The sequence below is a fragment of the Mercurialis annua genome, linkage group LG4 (genome assembly GCF_937616625.2).
Source record: "Mercurialis annua linkage group LG4, ddMerAnnu1.2, whole genome shotgun sequence".
In the NCBI taxonomy this organism is placed as follows: Eukaryota; Viridiplantae; Streptophyta; class Magnoliopsida; order Malpighiales; family Euphorbiaceae; genus Mercurialis; species Mercurialis annua.
Window position 1 is genome coordinate 31,662,603 of NC_065573.1, and position 16,863 is coordinate 31,679,465.

The 16,863-nt window shown below is 40.7% G+C and overlaps 1 protein-coding gene across 1 annotated transcript; it reads left to right on the forward strand.

The window, feature by feature from the left end:
* The first annotated feature begins 11,156 nt into the window (after window positions 1–11,156).
* On the forward strand, window positions 11,157–13,695 carry LOC126679243 (nuclear transcription factor Y subunit C-4-like). Its single transcript, XM_050374233.1, has 7 exons — window positions 11,157–11,302; window positions 11,613–11,715; window positions 11,848–11,918; window positions 12,338–12,532; window positions 12,994–13,065; window positions 13,319–13,411; window positions 13,498–13,695. The coding sequence occupies exons 1-6, from the start codon at window positions 11,174–11,176 to the stop codon at window positions 13,370–13,372; spliced, it is 624 nt and encodes a 207-aa protein (XP_050230190.1). The 5' UTR covers window positions 11,157–11,173; the 3' UTR covers window positions 13,373–13,411; window positions 13,498–13,695.
* The last annotated feature ends 3,168 nt before the right edge of the window (window positions 13,696–16,863 follow it).

The window sequence follows — 16,863 nt, forward strand, 5'->3', positions numbered from 1 at the left end:
GATTACAACATTTTGTTGTGGCCAAGGAGGGCCAAGACCGAGGAAATACGAGGGTCAACTCGGTCAGGTCGGAGCCCGGGGGGAGTAGGGAAGCCCAATCCCCATCAAAGAAAACACAAGTCACGGGAGTAATCAACACTATCTCAGGAGGAACCTCAGAATCCGAGTATGGTCGCAAACGCAGAAAGAAAAAGCAAAAGATGGTCATGTCGGTATCTACCGGGTCGCCATGGCCTAACATTGTTTTCGGGCCAGAGGATGCGAAAGGAGTAGATTTTCCTCATGAAGACGCTTTGATTGTATCGGCCATCATTGGTTCAAAATGGGTAAAACGATTGCTGGTGGACGATGGAAGCTCGGTTAACTTGTTGACTCTATCAGTCTTTTTGACAATGGGAGGATCCAAGACTGACCTCAAGCCTGTGAACATTCCTCTCCTGGGGCTGGGGGGAGCTCCGGTCACCCCAGAGGGCATGGTCGAGCTAGACTTAGAGCTCGGCATCGAAATACCTCAGGAGGACGGAACAGAGGGAATCCTGGCGGAACCAACACGGAAGGTACGTTCACTGTTCATGATAGTTGACATGCCTCTTGCTTATAATGGTATTCTTGGTAGACCCATGTTGTATAGCACAGGTGCAGTGACTAGTATTCGTTACTTGATGATGAAAATCCCAGTAAAAAACGAGGTCATAACTATCAGGGGAAACCAAACCCTATCTAGGCAATGTTACATGGCCACTATGGGCAGCACGGTGGAAACGATGAACATCGATACACCCGAGCTGCTCATCAGAGAGAAAAAAGCTCAGAAACCCCGAGAAAACTTAGAAACGATTGAACTTACAGAGGGATCCGAGATGTATGTAAAGCTGGGCGTAGACTGGCCAGACGAGCACCGGGAAGCTATCATAGCTCGGATAAAACAGTATGTGGAAGAGTTTACCAACAAGCCAGAGGATATTGGGGGGGTAGACCCTAAGATCATCTCGCACAAGTTAAACGTGGATGCAAAATGCAAGCCTGTCAAGCAAAAGAAAAGAACTTTCTCTCTAGAGAAACAGATTGCTATCCGAGACGAAGTGGAGAAGCTCTTGAAAGCCGGGTTCATCAGGAAAGTAGACTACCCTGAATGGCTGGCCAATGTAGTCTTGATCAAAAAGTCCAACGGTAGATGGAGGCTTTGTATAGATTTCACTGATCTAAACAATGCCTGCCCAAAGGACAGTTTTCCTCTGCCAAACATTGACCAACTGGTGGACGCGACGTGCGGATTTGCGGTCTATGCCTTCTTAGATGCTTCGCAGGGATATCACCAGATCCCGATGAGTAAAGATGACGAAGAAAAAACAGCTTTCACAACGGATCTGGGGACCTATTGCTACAAGAAGATGCCTTTTGGTTTGAAAAATGCTGGAGCAACCTATCAAAGACTCATGAATCATGTTTTTAAAGATCAACTGGGCAAAAATGTCGAGGTTTATGTGGATGACATAGTAGTAAAATCTAAGGGGATCGAGGATCACGCACAGGATTTGGCAGAAACTTTTGAAAAGCTGAAGGGTTTTAACCTCAAGCTGAATCCAGAAAAGTGTGTTTTCGCAGTCCGCTCGGGGAAATTTCTAGGGCACCTCATCTCGGAGAAAGGCATTGAGGCCAACCCGGAGAAAATCGAGGCAGTGATGAGCATGAAAGCACCCAGCTCGGTGAAGGAGGTACAAAAGTTGAACGGGAGAGTAACGGCGTTGGGCAGATTCATGAGTTGCTCGGCCAAACGATGTTTGCCATTTTTCAAAATCCTGAAGAATACAAAGAATTTCAAGTGGACAGAGGAGTGTAACGCAGCTTTTGAAGAGCTGAAGGTTTACCTCAGCACACCCCCGGTGCTAGGTAGACCTGAGCCCGGAGAAATCTTATACTTATATCTCTCGGTGAATGACGAGACAGCAGCAGCAGTCCTTGTGAAGGAGGATAAGGGTCTGCAAACCCCAGTCTACTATCTCAGTAGAGTCTTGAAAGGCCCGGAGGTCAGATACCCAAAAATTGAGAAATTTGCTTTGGCATTGAAGGTGGCGGCGGAAAAACTAAGGAGATATTTCGAGGCTCACATCATAGTAGTACGTACGAACCAACCTTTGAGAAAGGCGCTGCAGAGGCCAGAGATGTCGGGACGGCTGGTCAGCTGGTCGGTCCAGCTGGGAGGATATGACATCCGGTATGAACCAAGACCGGCTCTGAAAGCACAAGTATTGGCAGATTTTATAGCTGAGACCACAGCAAGCGACCAACCTGAGGAACCCGACGAACAACTTCTACGGTGGGTATTAGAAGTCGACGGGGCATCAAATCTGGATGGATCTGGAGCGGGCGTAGTCTTGAAAGGCCCTCACGGAGTCACACTCCGAAGCTCGGTAAAATTCGATTTCCCGGCATCCAACAATGCCGCGGAGTATGAGGCTCTGTTGATCGGATTGAGAATGGTAAACGTGGTCAAGGCCGAGCACGTAACGATAAGGAGTGATTCTCAGTTAGTCGTTTGCCAAATCTTGGGTACTTTTGAAGCTCGGGATTCGGAAATGAGGAGATACGTGGACAGAGTCAAGTTCTTCTTGAACAAGATTCAGGAGCTCGGAGGAAAATGGGTGATAGAGCAAGTTCCTCGCTTGGAAAACCAAGAGGCCGATGTATTAGCCAAAGCAGCAACAGTGAACGAAAAAATACCGGGGGCTCATTTCTCTGTTCAAAAGCATTCCAGTATCGACAACCATGAAACCATTTTTCTAACTCAGCCGTTGGAAAATTGGATGCAAGGTATAGCCCACTACCTGATGGATGGAACTCTGCCAGAAAATAGAGATAAAGCCTACAAAATCTTGCGACAAGCTCCGTACTACGCGTTCCTCGACGGAGTCTTGTACAGAAAGTCATTCACCCACCCGTGGTCGAGATGCTTGACGGCAGAAGAAGGGGAGTATGTGTTGAGAGAAATACATGAAGGTATTTGTGGGGCACACATAGCTCCTCGCATGTTAGCAAAGAAAGCAGTGTTGCAGGGCTACTACTGGCCCTTGATGGTCAGACAGGCAGAGGAGATAGTAAAGAAGTGTGAAAACTGTCAGAGGCACCAGAACATCCGACACGCTCCTACTACAGAGCAGTGCCCTATTACTAGTCCTTGGCCATTTGCAACGTGGGGAATTGACATCCTGGGGCCTTTCACGCCAACCACGGGGCAGAAAAAGTTCTTGATAGTGGCAGTAGATCACTTTACTAAGTGGCTCGAGGTAGAGGCAGTGAGCACCATCACAGAAGCTCGGATCCGGGATTTCTTCTGGAGGCAAATCGTGTGTCGTTTCGGTATACCCAGAGCGTTGGTAACTGATAACGGAAAGCAGTTCAACTGCCGAGCCTTCAAGGAATTTTGCAACGACTTGCACATTGACCTGCGCTTCACGTCAGTAGTTCACCCGCAGAGCAATGGGATGACTGAAGTAACCAACCGGACGATCCTAAAAGGGCTCAAGGCCAGGCTAGGGGAGTTCGACAGACAGTGGCTGGAAGAGCTACCGAAGGTCATTTGGGCTTACAGAACCACGCCAAGGGCAGGCACAGGAGACACCCCGTTTTCTCTAACATATGGGTGCGAGGCAATGATACCGGTGGAAATCGGGATGCCAACTCTAAGGGTCCAATTCTTCGATGAGGCTAAGAACGAGGAAGAACAGAAATTATGCTTAGACCTGCTGGAAGAGCGAAGAGAACAGGCAGCGCTAAGAATCGAAGCATACAAGCAAAGAATGGCTAAGTATCATAACAAGAGAGTTAAACCCTTGAGTTTCCAAGTCGGCGATCTGGTCCTACGACGGGCAGACATTGCTAAGGGAAATGCTGGAGTGGGAAAGCTCGAACCTAACTGGGAAGGCCCCTATCGAGTCACTGAGGTCGGACGAGCAGGAGCTTATAAAATAGCACACATGTCGGGCAGGGAGCTCCCGAGAACTTGGAACTCCCAGGTTCTTCGGAAATACTATCAGTAGTTACTTGTTTTCATTTTCGAGGTACCTAGGGGTTTTTTCACTTATGTTTGAGTTAGGCTTTTGTAAAACTCAAACATAAGTTTTTCCCCTCAATGAATAAAAAAGATTAAAAAGAATTCATGTCTTTCCCAAAACCCGAGCACTCTACTCGGTAAAAATTCACGGGCTATGTGCCATCTACGGGCTATGTGCCATCCACGGGCTATGTGCCACCAGCGGGCTATGTGCCACCAGCGGGCTATGTGCCATCCACGGGCTATGTGCCATCCACGGGCTATGTGCCACCAGCGGGCTATGTGCCATCCACGGGCTATGTGCCATCCACGGGCTATGTGCCACCAGCGGGCTATGTGCCATCCACGGGCTATGTGCCACCAGCGGGCTATGTGCCATCCACGGGCTATGTGCCATCCACGGGCTATGTGCCACCAGCGGGCTATGTGCCACCAGCGGGCTATGTGCCATCCACGGGCTATGTGCCATCCACGGGCTATGTGCCATCTACGGGCTATGTGCCATCCGCGGGCTATGTGCCATCCGCGGGCTATGTGCCATCCGCGGGCTATGTGCCATCCACGGGCTATGTGCCATCCACGGGCTTTGTGCCATCTACGGGCTATGTGCCATCCACGCCGAGCAACTTGCTTGAACTTGGTCTATGAACAACTAAGAACCTATCCTAGTATTTTAATCCCACGCCTAAGTCAAGAACCAACATATGAAAACAAGGGGCTAGAAAAGAGTCCACACTACTGGAGCAAGCTCGGAAACTAGTCTGAGTTAAGTATGCAAACGTGTTGTCACATACTTAACCAAAATTTTCAAAGATAGAAAACAAAAACATCATTCAAAGAAATAACACGAGTATAACAAAGAGAACGTAGGCACTCAGACAAGCAAAGGTCATGGTATATATACAAAAGAAAAGTTCATCCAAGAAAAACAAGTGTATACGAAAGACAAATATTCAAACTTACAAAAAAGAGCTCGAGGCTCAATATTCCAAAAATACAAAAAGAAAATATTGTTTAAAATTTACAAGATAGAACTATCCAAGATAAAACTATCTAGGGGGGTCGGAGCTCGGACCCTGGTCTTGATCATCAGCAAGATAATCTTCGATATCTGCTGGCATGTCGTAATCTTCAGGCAGCTCCTTGGCACGGCGGTGCAACTCAAGCACGTCCAGCTTGAAATCTGAGACGTCGACATTAGCCCCGAACCGACCTCTCACGAACTCGCCCACCTGGACCTCGCCAACATACAGCATCTTCCGGAAGTCCTCATATAAGTTCTCTTCTCGGACCGTGCCTTCCGCGGCTTGGGCCTCAGCTTTCTCGGCTCGCTTCTCGGCCTCAGCCAGTTTCTGCTTCAGGTCCTTCACCGATTCCCGGAGTCCCTTGGAGGCCAGCTCATTCCGACGAGTGACATCAGCGAGCTGCTTGGAGAAATCTTCTTTCACAGCAGCCTTCTCAGTCTCTAGACGACTGATGTCACCCCTCAGCTTCTCCAGCATCTCCAGGTCTTCCGACCGTCGATCCTCGGAGTTCTTCAGCTTGCCCTCCAACTGAGCTACCAGCGAAGCCCCATCCGAAGCCTTTTGTCCGGCCTCCAAGGCCCTTTGCTCGGCTTCGCTAGCCCTCTTCTCTGCATCCCGGGCTTTGGCCGCCTCCGATAACATTAGCTTCTTGGCCAGGAGCAGGTCATCCTCGTTCTGACTAGCACGCCGGTCAGCCCGGTAAGACATTTGAGCCGCCTAAAGAACAAACAGCAAGTTATTTAAAACAACAAGGGAAATAAAGCAAGTAAAACAAAATAAAAAGTCGAAGAGATTACCTGGATACAGAGAGCGGAGACCGTTGCCAGCAAGTTCTCGGGCTTGTAGGTCTTATAGTAGGCCTCGTCCTCGGGTAGCGTGGTTACCCGAGCAATATCCCCAGCGATGGGCAGCTCGTGAATCGACACTCGGACACCCGGGTTGTGCTGCCCAACCCACTCGGCAAACCTTGCCCGAGTTATCCCCTGAGGGCAGGAAGCGGTCGTGCTAGAATCCGAGGACACGTCTGGCAGATCCGGCATCCGAGATCCCTCAGCCCGGGCGCTAGGACCCCCAGCTTCTGGAGCAGCCCGTCGAGGAACATCCTCGGATTGTCGAGGTCCCACCACGGTCTCCGCCGAGCCCAGATCCACAAAGGGAATGTCCCTTCTCGGCTCGGCAGCAGGGGGAAACTCCGCCTCCCCAGGCCTTTGAACTCGGAGTGGAACGGCATCCAGCCCCGTCACTTGAACGCCTTCCGGAACCTCCGGAGACTTAGGATCAGCAGCAGCCTCATTCGCAGGGGAAGACCGGGGAACAGCCGAACCCACAGCAGGTCCAGTCTGTCGAACTGTAGGGGCCGCAGCCCGGACAGCGGGCCTTTTTCTTTTCTTCCCGATCAGTTTGGCGGGGTCCAAACTATTCACTGCAATCACATCAAAACATAAACAAAGTTAAAATATAACACAAACAGTAGCAACCACTTCACACAATAGATAAAAACAAAAAGAGAAAAGAAAACAACAAACAGACCAGCGCTAGCCGCAGCTGTGCCCTTCCAGTAATCAAACAGGAGTTTAGGGCACAGGTCGTCGGCCCGTGCTTTCTCCCCAGCAGGAGCAGCATCCCGGAGCTTGTACATAGCATCTCGCTCCAACGGGCCAGGGGTATGAAACCACTTGTCCGGCTTATAACACTTAGCGACCCAGGTGGTCACCATTCCCTGGAAGGCAGTAGGGTGAGACACTTGAAAAAAATCCTCCTTGAAGTCCCTCAAGGAGTCAGTTATCCCAGACACCAGCCCTCCGGCCAAATCTTTCCTCTCACCCCGGAATCGCAGATAGGCGAAATGACTCTGATCCTTCAGCGACATCAGGTACACGCAGCAGAAGAGCCGCATACTGTCGGTCACCCCAGTCTGTCGGCACAGCTCCAAGAAACAAGAGTAGTGCCGAACTCCATTAGGATGAACCTGGGATAACGGCACCTCAAAGTAGTTGCTCAGCCTCTTGAACTGCTCGGATATAGGAAACCGGATGCCGGACTGGAGATGCTCCAGGGTGAGCATAATCGTGTTCTCGGGAGGAGCGTCATTCAATCTCTTCCCCTCGGGAATCAGTGACAGCTCGTACTCCTGCGGGATGTCGAAAGCTTTTCGCACGGCCCTCAAAAAACCCAGGGTGCACCGCGACGCCTTGAGGTCCCGATCGTCAGGTTTATCACCAACAGTTTTCCTCTTTTCTTTCCCTTTCCGGGAAGGACCAGCAGGTACCGAGGTCCCCACCTCTCCCACCTCGGCAGATTCATCAGGTCGAGGACGAACCACATAAAACTCAGCAGACGGCTCGTCCGTACCCACATTATCATCATCATAACCCACCCCTTCCTCGCGATCTGATGGGTCACCCGACATACCTAAGGACAGGGAAACAAGCTCGGATGAGACGAGTTCCACTAGACAAACAGGACAAATTTACTAAAACTTGAAATTACAAATCAAAACAGATTTCCTAGGGGTGAAACCATCAGAACACGAAGAACACCGTAAAGAATTTCCAGATTTCTGGAAATTCTTTTCCCAAACGAAGAACACAAACAACAAAACAAAATCATGGAATTCAATTAAACAGTTCATAACATATACATTGAAAATAAACAACGATCAAACATTTTTTGAAACAAAACTCTCCGAAGCAACGTTGCACAAAAACAGAAGCCAAGCATATCAAACACACATGAAAAGCTTGAAAAATAAAACAAAATCATTGAAAACAGAAGACACTTACTTGTAGAGAAATGCAGAAAGATTCCTGGAAAGATGTAGAAGAAGACTTGACACACGCAGCGAACACAGTAACCAAACTCTGAGACACAGAAACCTCAGGGAAACGAAGAAATCTGGAGAAGACGAAGAACAGAGAGCTTTTCCTTTTCTGGTGAAGACGAAGAACAGAGAGCTTTTCCTTTCCTTTTCTTTTCTTACAATTCAGAGAGAAATGAAAAGAGAGAAAGCAAACGAAGAGTTTTGTAAGGTTTGAAAAATGAAACTTACAACTGAAAAGAGAGGGAAAATGAAAAGCCACGCTTTTAATTTTCTCTCTCATCCCACTCAAAACGTCCCCTGGGAAAGCGCTCACGCTTTAACTGCTAGACACGTGGACATAGAGTAGACAACAAGCAACCGCCACATAAGACAACGGCTACAATAGCTGTCAGACAGGACATCTCGACAGTCACGTCCTTTCACATACCATTTTAGCCCACCATCCCTCCTGACAAACGGCTCGGTGTCAGAGACCACCCAAAAACAAGACAAACACACCAAGGCTCACGCGATAGATTACTTCGGCGAACCCCACCACCTCGGACATAAATATCCGATAAACTAGGGGGGGACTAGTGATAACGTAGCACAACTAGTAGGGGCGAAGCAACCTCGCCAGGAACGAACATCGCTAAGTCAAGCATTTCACCGACCTGGTAACAATGTCCGACCTTCTTGAAACCATAGAACGCATGACTTGGGGGGTCACCGGATCGATGGGAATTCAAACATCATCCGAGACAATCATGCCTGATAAGGTCGGACCAAGAATCTAACCTGAGCTCTGAAGTATGTCCAATTCAGACCTAAGCCGAGCTCCGAGCTCCTGAGCCCGACAGACTGGAACATCTGGTCGGAGCTCTGAGCTGCTCTCAGATACAGGAATCATGATAACTTGACTCCCAAGTTATCCGGGCTCCGAAGTCCTGCCCGAGAGCGCTCACTCGTGTACCAGATCCTGGGACCACAGAAGATCTTCTGACAGGTACGTGAGGAATGTTCCCTCTGACACACCTAACAACCCGTGCCACCCGCAAGGATATTCTACCACGTCAGCATAACTGATTCTTGGGACCACTGGGCTCACAGCCTGCCAGCAAGGCAGGTTTGTCCTTAAACCCTAACTATAAATAGAGGGTTTAAGGACAAACCCTAGGTAATTTCTTTTTCTCTACTCTAAGCACTCTCTTTTCTCTTCTTCTTCTTCCTTTACCTCAAATCTTACTTGAGCGTCGGAGTGAACGTCCGGTGACCCCCACCGGAGTTCTTTCTGACCTCTGTCTGTTTGTGGTGTGCAGGTCGTTATAGCTCGGATCCTATTTGGTGATTTATCACATACTATTACTACAAATAAAGCTACAAATCTACAAAACTACAAACAAAGCTATATATATACATACTACCCGTTTTACAAATATGTGCAAATTCGCCATTCACGCCATCCACATCGTTTACGTTGAATGCATCACCGAGCTCGCCAATATGACGGAATGATGCCGCAGCCGCTGCTTCTGACGCTTCTGACGTGTGAGCCTTCTCTGAATGTCTTCTCCATAAATCTTCATCTTTTTCTTCCTTTTTGTCAACAAGGGGGTTCGAACCCAAGACCCTTGGGACGTATGCCTCACTCCTTAGCCATCTGAGCTAGAGATCATTGGCTTGGAGGAATGTATATTGCACATGTAATTGGTATTCTATAACATAGATATTTCTCATTTAATTTTTAAACCAAAGCAAAAAATACAAAATCCGTATGGAATATATATTTTAGTTCTAGTGTATTTCATTCAAATCAAATTTATGAACCAAACATGATCTAAATAGTAGAATAAGATTTATCCGTAAATTCATTGAGAAGAGAAATATACACGACTTAAGTAGCAATTTATCTTCCAACTTGTAAACAATAGCAATTACCACACAAATTAACAAAGTGGGCAAATCTGTCATGAATTTAATGATTATGATCACTTAGTCCCATTTTAGCAAAGTAGCTTACAATTTAAAAGGGCAAATTGCCAATTAAGAGGCCAGTTAGCTTAAAAGTTGAGGGAGTAATTTGCAAAATTGGGATTAAATTACCATAATCACTAAATCCATGATTGATTTGCCTGCGAAATTAATATATGCATTAATTGTCCATTACTTACAATTTGAGGGGACAAATTACTATATAAGTCACTATTATACTATACCAACTCTATAAACAATTATTCAGAAATAATTTAACTCTTATAAAGAGTTAATTTAAAAGGTTACGAGCAACTATGATACTCATGATATATTAACCTTTTTTCGAACTCTAGAGCATAATAAAAATTTATTTTATTTTCTTAATCTATTGTTATAATAAATTAATTTATAATTGGAGAAAAGCTGACAAAAGATTTAGAAGTTATCAAATCTAATTTTATTAAAACAGTTGTGTTTCAATTTTTTTGTTATTATCGATTATCTTTTAAAGAATCTCTAAATACAAACTAATTTGTCATTTATATAATTTAAGATATTGAATTATATATTTTTATATCAATGAAATTCTTCACTTTTGTTTTTTTTTTTAATATAATTGACTTAAAAATAAAAAAATTGGACCTTATCAATCTTTTTAGGTAATGAACCTATCCACTCAAAATTTAATATTTTTGCTAAATATAGCACATTTTAAAATTTTGTCAGTTTGATCCATTATTTTTTCGATCTTTGTCAAATATACAGATAACTCGATTTGACTGATGTGGTGCAATGTTGTTCTTCTATATGTAAAAAATTAATCATACATAGTATATACAACCTCAAGTCATATCAGTTTCAAATGCGGCGTGTGTATTTGATAAGGATTAAAAAGATGATGGATCAAAGTAGAAAGATATAAAAATCATAATATATTTAACAAGAACGATAAACTTGTGGGTTGGTAAATTCATTTTGCTATGTTTTTATTTAGACTATATTTAACAATTGTATCATACTCGTTGATATAATAATTCATTCACCAATAAAAACAACTCCAAAGTTGACATAATGAAAGAAAAAGTTACCAGTTTAGCTTGATTCTTCATTTTGTTATAGAAAAAACTTACACTTGTTGTTCGGTTACCTCAAATTACTATAAAATGAAAATCAAAATTAAAAAAAAAATCTTGCTATGGATTGCCTTACACTTATTGCTTACTGGTCTTCTCTAACTTTAAACTTAAAGCTCATTGTCTTAACCTCATGAGGATTCTATTGCTTTATAAAAGGGGCTGTGTTTGGACATGAAATTAAGTAAAGATGAGGAGAGGTAGGGCAGCCATGGATTTGAACAAGTCAATTGAGTTCAACCCTACATCTCCACAAGTCCACAATTTCATGTCAATTCCTTCTTCTTTCATGATTCCTTCCCATCACCCATACAAAAAGGTTTAGTGTCATTTATTCTATATGGATCTGTCCGGATTGGTGGGTTTGAAACCCGTAGCTCCTTCCTTGACAGGACGGTGCTCAGAGCGATTGAACTATAATTCTAGAATTTAACGTTCACTTTAAGATGATTTAGTTTTTTTTTTTATTATTATTTGAACTATTTAATCTCAATGTCCTTTAATTAAGAGAGACACAAATGAAATACTATATTAGAGGGAGATATATTTTTGATTTTATATTTAATTTTATAATCAATCCTTTGTTTCAAATATAAATTATGTGTTTATGCTCTCAATATCCTGTGTAGGTCTGTCAGGAAGCGTGTGATCAATCTCTTTTTTTGCAACTACAGAGGCAGAATTTGGATGCTTTTTGGAATCAACAATTGATTGATATTCAAAACATTTTAGGTGAGATTCTTTAATTTTGGCTAAATGGACTTGAAGATTGTCATTATTTGATTGCAAAATACAAACATTAGCTGAAAAATCTAATTCTTTTGTATCTATTTACTAACTCCTTATCATGATTTTATGTAAAAGCTTTTAAGAGTCAGCATCAATTGCCCCTTGCAAGGATCAAAAAGATCATGAAGTCTAAAGGAGAAGTTAAGGTTTGATTTGACTTTTTTCTTTTAGTAACAATGTTTTTCTACTAGTTTTGGAAGAAAGTTAATACAGCTAAATTATGCGGATTATACAGTTTTATTTTGTATAACACAATAAACACTCAAGAATCAACTCAATCTATAATTTAGCGATTGCAAATCCTTCTTGTTTAAATAGAATTAAAGTTTAGTTATCAGAATGAATTAAATCAAAGTTCAATGTCCAAAATAAAACTCGAAAGCTTAGTAATCACAAGATCAATTATCATCATTTTCCAATTATTAATCCAAAGAATAAGATTAAGTATGAAAATATTGCTATAAGTTGAACATCCATTTCCCATCAAACAGAATAAAATCAAGTTTAGGTTGTTCTTATTATATTTGGTGATTTTGCTAATTGCAATCAAATACGATATGATCAGATGATAAGCGCAGACACACCAATATTATTCTCAAAGGCATGCGAACTCTTTATACTGGAGCTGACTCTACGCTCATGGCTTCAAACCGACCAATGTAAGCGTCGAATATTGCAGCGCTGCGACATTGCTCGAGCCATAAGGCATGATCACACTCTTGATTTCTTGCTTCATGCTGTTCCTTATGATGACTACCAGGTTTTTTTCTTATAATGCCAATAGTTTTTGCATGCTTTTTCCATAACCAATTAATTTGAATTATGTTACTTACAGATTAATTATTTTCTGAAAATAATAAACCAAAAAACGAAAATTTAAGCACTTAATAAATCAAAAAATAAAAATTTAGAGATCCGAAGAAGTCAAATAAAAATTGAGGGATCTGATGAACCAAAAAACAAAAGTTTAAGAACCGAAAAAAGCCAAATAAAAGTTGAAGGAACTGATGAACCAAAACCATATAGTTTGAGGATCCCAAAATAGGTTCAGCCTTTTTTTTGTTTTTGTATAATGTTAGTGTTGAGTTTGAATCGGGCCAGTCAGGTTGAAATCTAAAAATCTTAGGCCCGAGGCCCAATGTAAAAATCTTAGGCCTAATCATATGCACGTGCATCGTAATTGGGAATTAATATTTGAAACTGGCACGAATGTAAAATCAGGTCGAGGAGACGGAGAATTGTGGTCAATATCTTCCTCATAATCAAGTGCCGTTTCTCATAGACATTAATGAGGTAACTTCGATTTAGTGGTCAATATCTTAAATTACTGACATTGACATTATTTTAAGGGTATTCAAAGTTATGTTGCATAAAAATTTATCGAGTCCTATATAATTTCAAATTTTGTTCACTTCTAATTTTTTTTCTAAATTCTTTAAATTTTACATTTATAATAAAATTTTATAAATTTATTTTTCGGTATTTTTATTTCCATACACATAGATTCAAAGTTAGATTTTATAAGTGATTTATTTGTCTGTGTCAGGATTTTATAATGACTGATGATGAAATTTCTCAACAATACATGATCAGGCCATAAATGCCTTCTACAGAAATCAATTATGAATCTAATTTTAAGGTAAGACCTGAGAGGCGTCCCATGATTTCTTAGTTTAAATTATGGCATAATTAATATAAGCTTGATATTTGTTGACAATTTTGCAGTGAACTTGTAGAAACTGATGATGGAAGAGAATATATTGGTGGATGCATGAGAACAAGCTGGTCGCAACCATCTAATCTTTTAATTGATTAAATAAAGAGCTTCGTGTCTTTGATTATGAATGTTATTTAAGTATCATTTTTATTTTTCAAGTAAGAATTTTTCATAAGCTTGCTAACTATGTTGAGAATAAAAATATATGATGGGAGTTGTTTCAGAAAAATAGTTACAGTGGACCATCTAATAATTAATACTCAATAAATTAATTATTCAATAATTAATAAAATTTTAGGAACCAATTTGAATATTACGTTTTATAAAATATTCAATAAATTAATAATTCTAATAATAATAAATTTTTAGTCCATCATATATATTAATTATCAGAGGGTTGATAAAATTATTTTTCGTGGGTCAATCTCATTCACAATTAAATCTATGCATGGACTGGGCTCAGGCCTCTATTGGGTTTTTATATTTTATGCAAGCCCAATTTCGATGAGAGCCTGGTTCTGACTTTATGTTTGCTATTCAAATCAGGCCCTTACACTTTATATATGTAGGTTTAGGCTAGATTTGTTTAGAATTACATGAGAAAATGCATAAAAAAACAGAAGTTCGAATTCGCCCATTAAATAGCTGGCTTTGTTCGGGCTTGAACTCAAACCGGGCTTGAAACATATAATCAATATGCAAATATATCCCATACTGATGGATTTGGACGGATCAGGCATATATCTACATCTATGAATGTGTCTATCCACAATTAGGAGTGTAAATGAACCGAGCCGAGCCGAAATTTGGAGTGTTCATGTTCGGCTCGTTTAGTGAACAATGTGTTCATTTTCGGTTTATATTCATTCGAGCTTTAAACGAGGTGTTCAGTTCGTTTAGATTTTATAGTGTTCATGTTCAGCTCGCGTTCAGCTTGTATTTGTTCATTTAGCCGCTAAACGAACAAACTCACGAACTAGCTCGCGAACGAGTTCGGTAAGTACTAAACGAACTTGCTCACGAATAAACTCGCGAACGAGCTCAATAAGATCTAAACGAGCCCGTTCGTTTAGAGACTAAACGAACGAACACGCGCTCGGCTCGTATAGCCATTAAACAAACAGAAATATGAGCTAAATAAATTATAAAAAATAATACCTAATATTGATTTTTTTCAAACACATTATCAAAGTACAATCGATAAATCCAACAAAAGATTATCCAAACATAAATAACAAAAGTATAAGCAACATGAAATTCTAAAGACAAATAAAATAACTAATTTTCCAAAGATATTAGATTACAAGTTTCTCATTTCAAAACTACGTAACTTTGATACATTATATCAAAACTGCACAGTTTTGTTAAACCACATAATTTTAAAATTATAAAAGATATTTATGTAAATTAATTTAAATATGATTTACTTTGCGAACACCTAATCGAGTTACTAAACGAGTTTGTTCATGAACTCTTATTCGAGCTTGTTCAAGTACTTGTTCACAAAATCTTATTCGAGCTCGTTCACGAGCCTGTTCACGAACTCTTATTCGAGCTCGTTCACGAGCCTGTTCACAAACAATTAATCGAGTTGTTCGTTAAAGTAAACGAGTCAAACAACACTATCTTTATATTCGGCTCGTTTAGAATAACGAACATATAATCAAGCTCGAACTCGATTCGTTGGGAATATGAATACGAGCCGAGCTTTTATCGAGCCGAACACCGAGATGCTCGGTTCGTTTACACCCCTATCCACAGTAGAACGTTTTGATGGTTCCTTAACTTCCTTTCACTTGTAATTAGAGCATATTTTATAAGTAAAATATATTCCAACTCTAGATCTACCAATCAAATATTACATCTGATAAAAACATATAAACATTAATGTTCTTTTGCCTAGGATTCTCATATATGGACTCTTTTCTATGTTGAACTAGGATTTTCCGATCTAGATCATTCTCCTTCGATTTGTATTTTGAAATTACATTTTTTTATGTTTATTGTAGTAAAAATAGTAACGTATCTTCTAAATTTTGCAAACTGTTGACCTCCCATATCATAATTAGTGAAGCTCCCCTAATGTTGATAGTGTAGTATATGGAGGATGAGGTAGAGTGATATGGAGTGAAGCTCCCTCCACCCAGATAGCTATATCTCAATTTATGTTTGATATCAATAGCATGCATCAAGAAATTAAATAAGTCAAAAGAAAAAGGATCAACTTATAAAAACGTCTATAAATTTTTGTTTTTTGATCTCTTTTTAAAGTTTGCCATTGTATAAATTTTTGTATCATGTGTTTTCTATTTAATTGATCTTTTTATGAACGGAAATTATAAATAGTTCAGTCGCATTAAATAATTAATAATTTTTATTCATCATAAATGACGCAAAACCCCTATGCTTTTATTTTTATTTTGTTTTTATGATCGCTTCTTCAAGTTTTTTCAATATACTCATATATTTATAAAATTTTATTTATCTGACCCTCTTAAGTTTGATGATATATCTTATGTTGCTAGCATGTCAAATTAAATAGACATTTTTTTTGGTAAGTCCAAACGGTTTCCAAGACATCGCCCTGACTAATCCGGATCTGACCCGCGTCGCGCACCTCGTATGGTGGGTGAGTCTACCAGTGGGAATTTTCTGCATTCACAAGGACTCGAACCTGAGACCTTGTTTAAGCGATACCAAGCCGCTTGCCACTTGGACTAACCCCCATTGATAAATTAAATAGACATTTGAATTCTGTTTCATGTGCTTTTCATAATGGGGGCAATGCAAGTTTTTTTCGGTCCGAAAAAGACTTAAAAACAAAATAAAGACAAATAAAAAAACAAATAACTAGTTTTAAAAATATAGGAGCCTAGATAGATTTGGCCAAAGAAATAAGAGAATATGATCATGTTCTTTTATGGCTACGCCATGAAAAGAAGTGGAATAAAGTGATCAATTCAAAGTCCCAAAAGAATAAACTCCTAACAGATCTTGAGAGATTATAAATAGTGTAAAAACTTATATTTTGTGATAACTTAAGAATATATAAAATAAAACCGTGATGCATGCATATTGCACATGTTTTAGTTATTAGTTCAACTTTATTTATGTGTTTGCAATTGATATTTTAAATTTCTAAGTAAAGTGTGCTTATTTCTTGATATCCTCTCTTAAATGTAAGTAACTAGATTATTCCATAATAATAAAAAAACATTAGATTATGATACATTTCTATATCCATAAAAAAATCAGCACCCCTTTGTATAAAGGAATAACCCATTTTCCGGTCCCTTAACTATATCTATCTGATCCTTAAACTATTTTTTGTCCTTATCTGGTCTTTCAACTAAGCGAAAACGTAATTTTAAGTC

Bases quoted from the DNA above. Each gene is read 5' to 3' on its own strand.
- LOC126679243 (XM_050374233.1), top strand. From the start codon at position 11,174: ATGAGGAGAGGTAGGGCAGCCATGGATTTGAACAAGTCAATTGAGTTC. The intron at 11,919-12,337 runs GTTTGATTTGAC...CGATATGATCAG, and splicing joins AGTCTAAAGGAGAAGTTAAG to ATGATAAGCGCAGACACACC. The intron at 13,066-13,318 runs GTAACTTCGATT...TGTCTGTGTCAG, and splicing joins TTCTCATAGACATTAATGAG to GATTTTATAATGACTGATGA.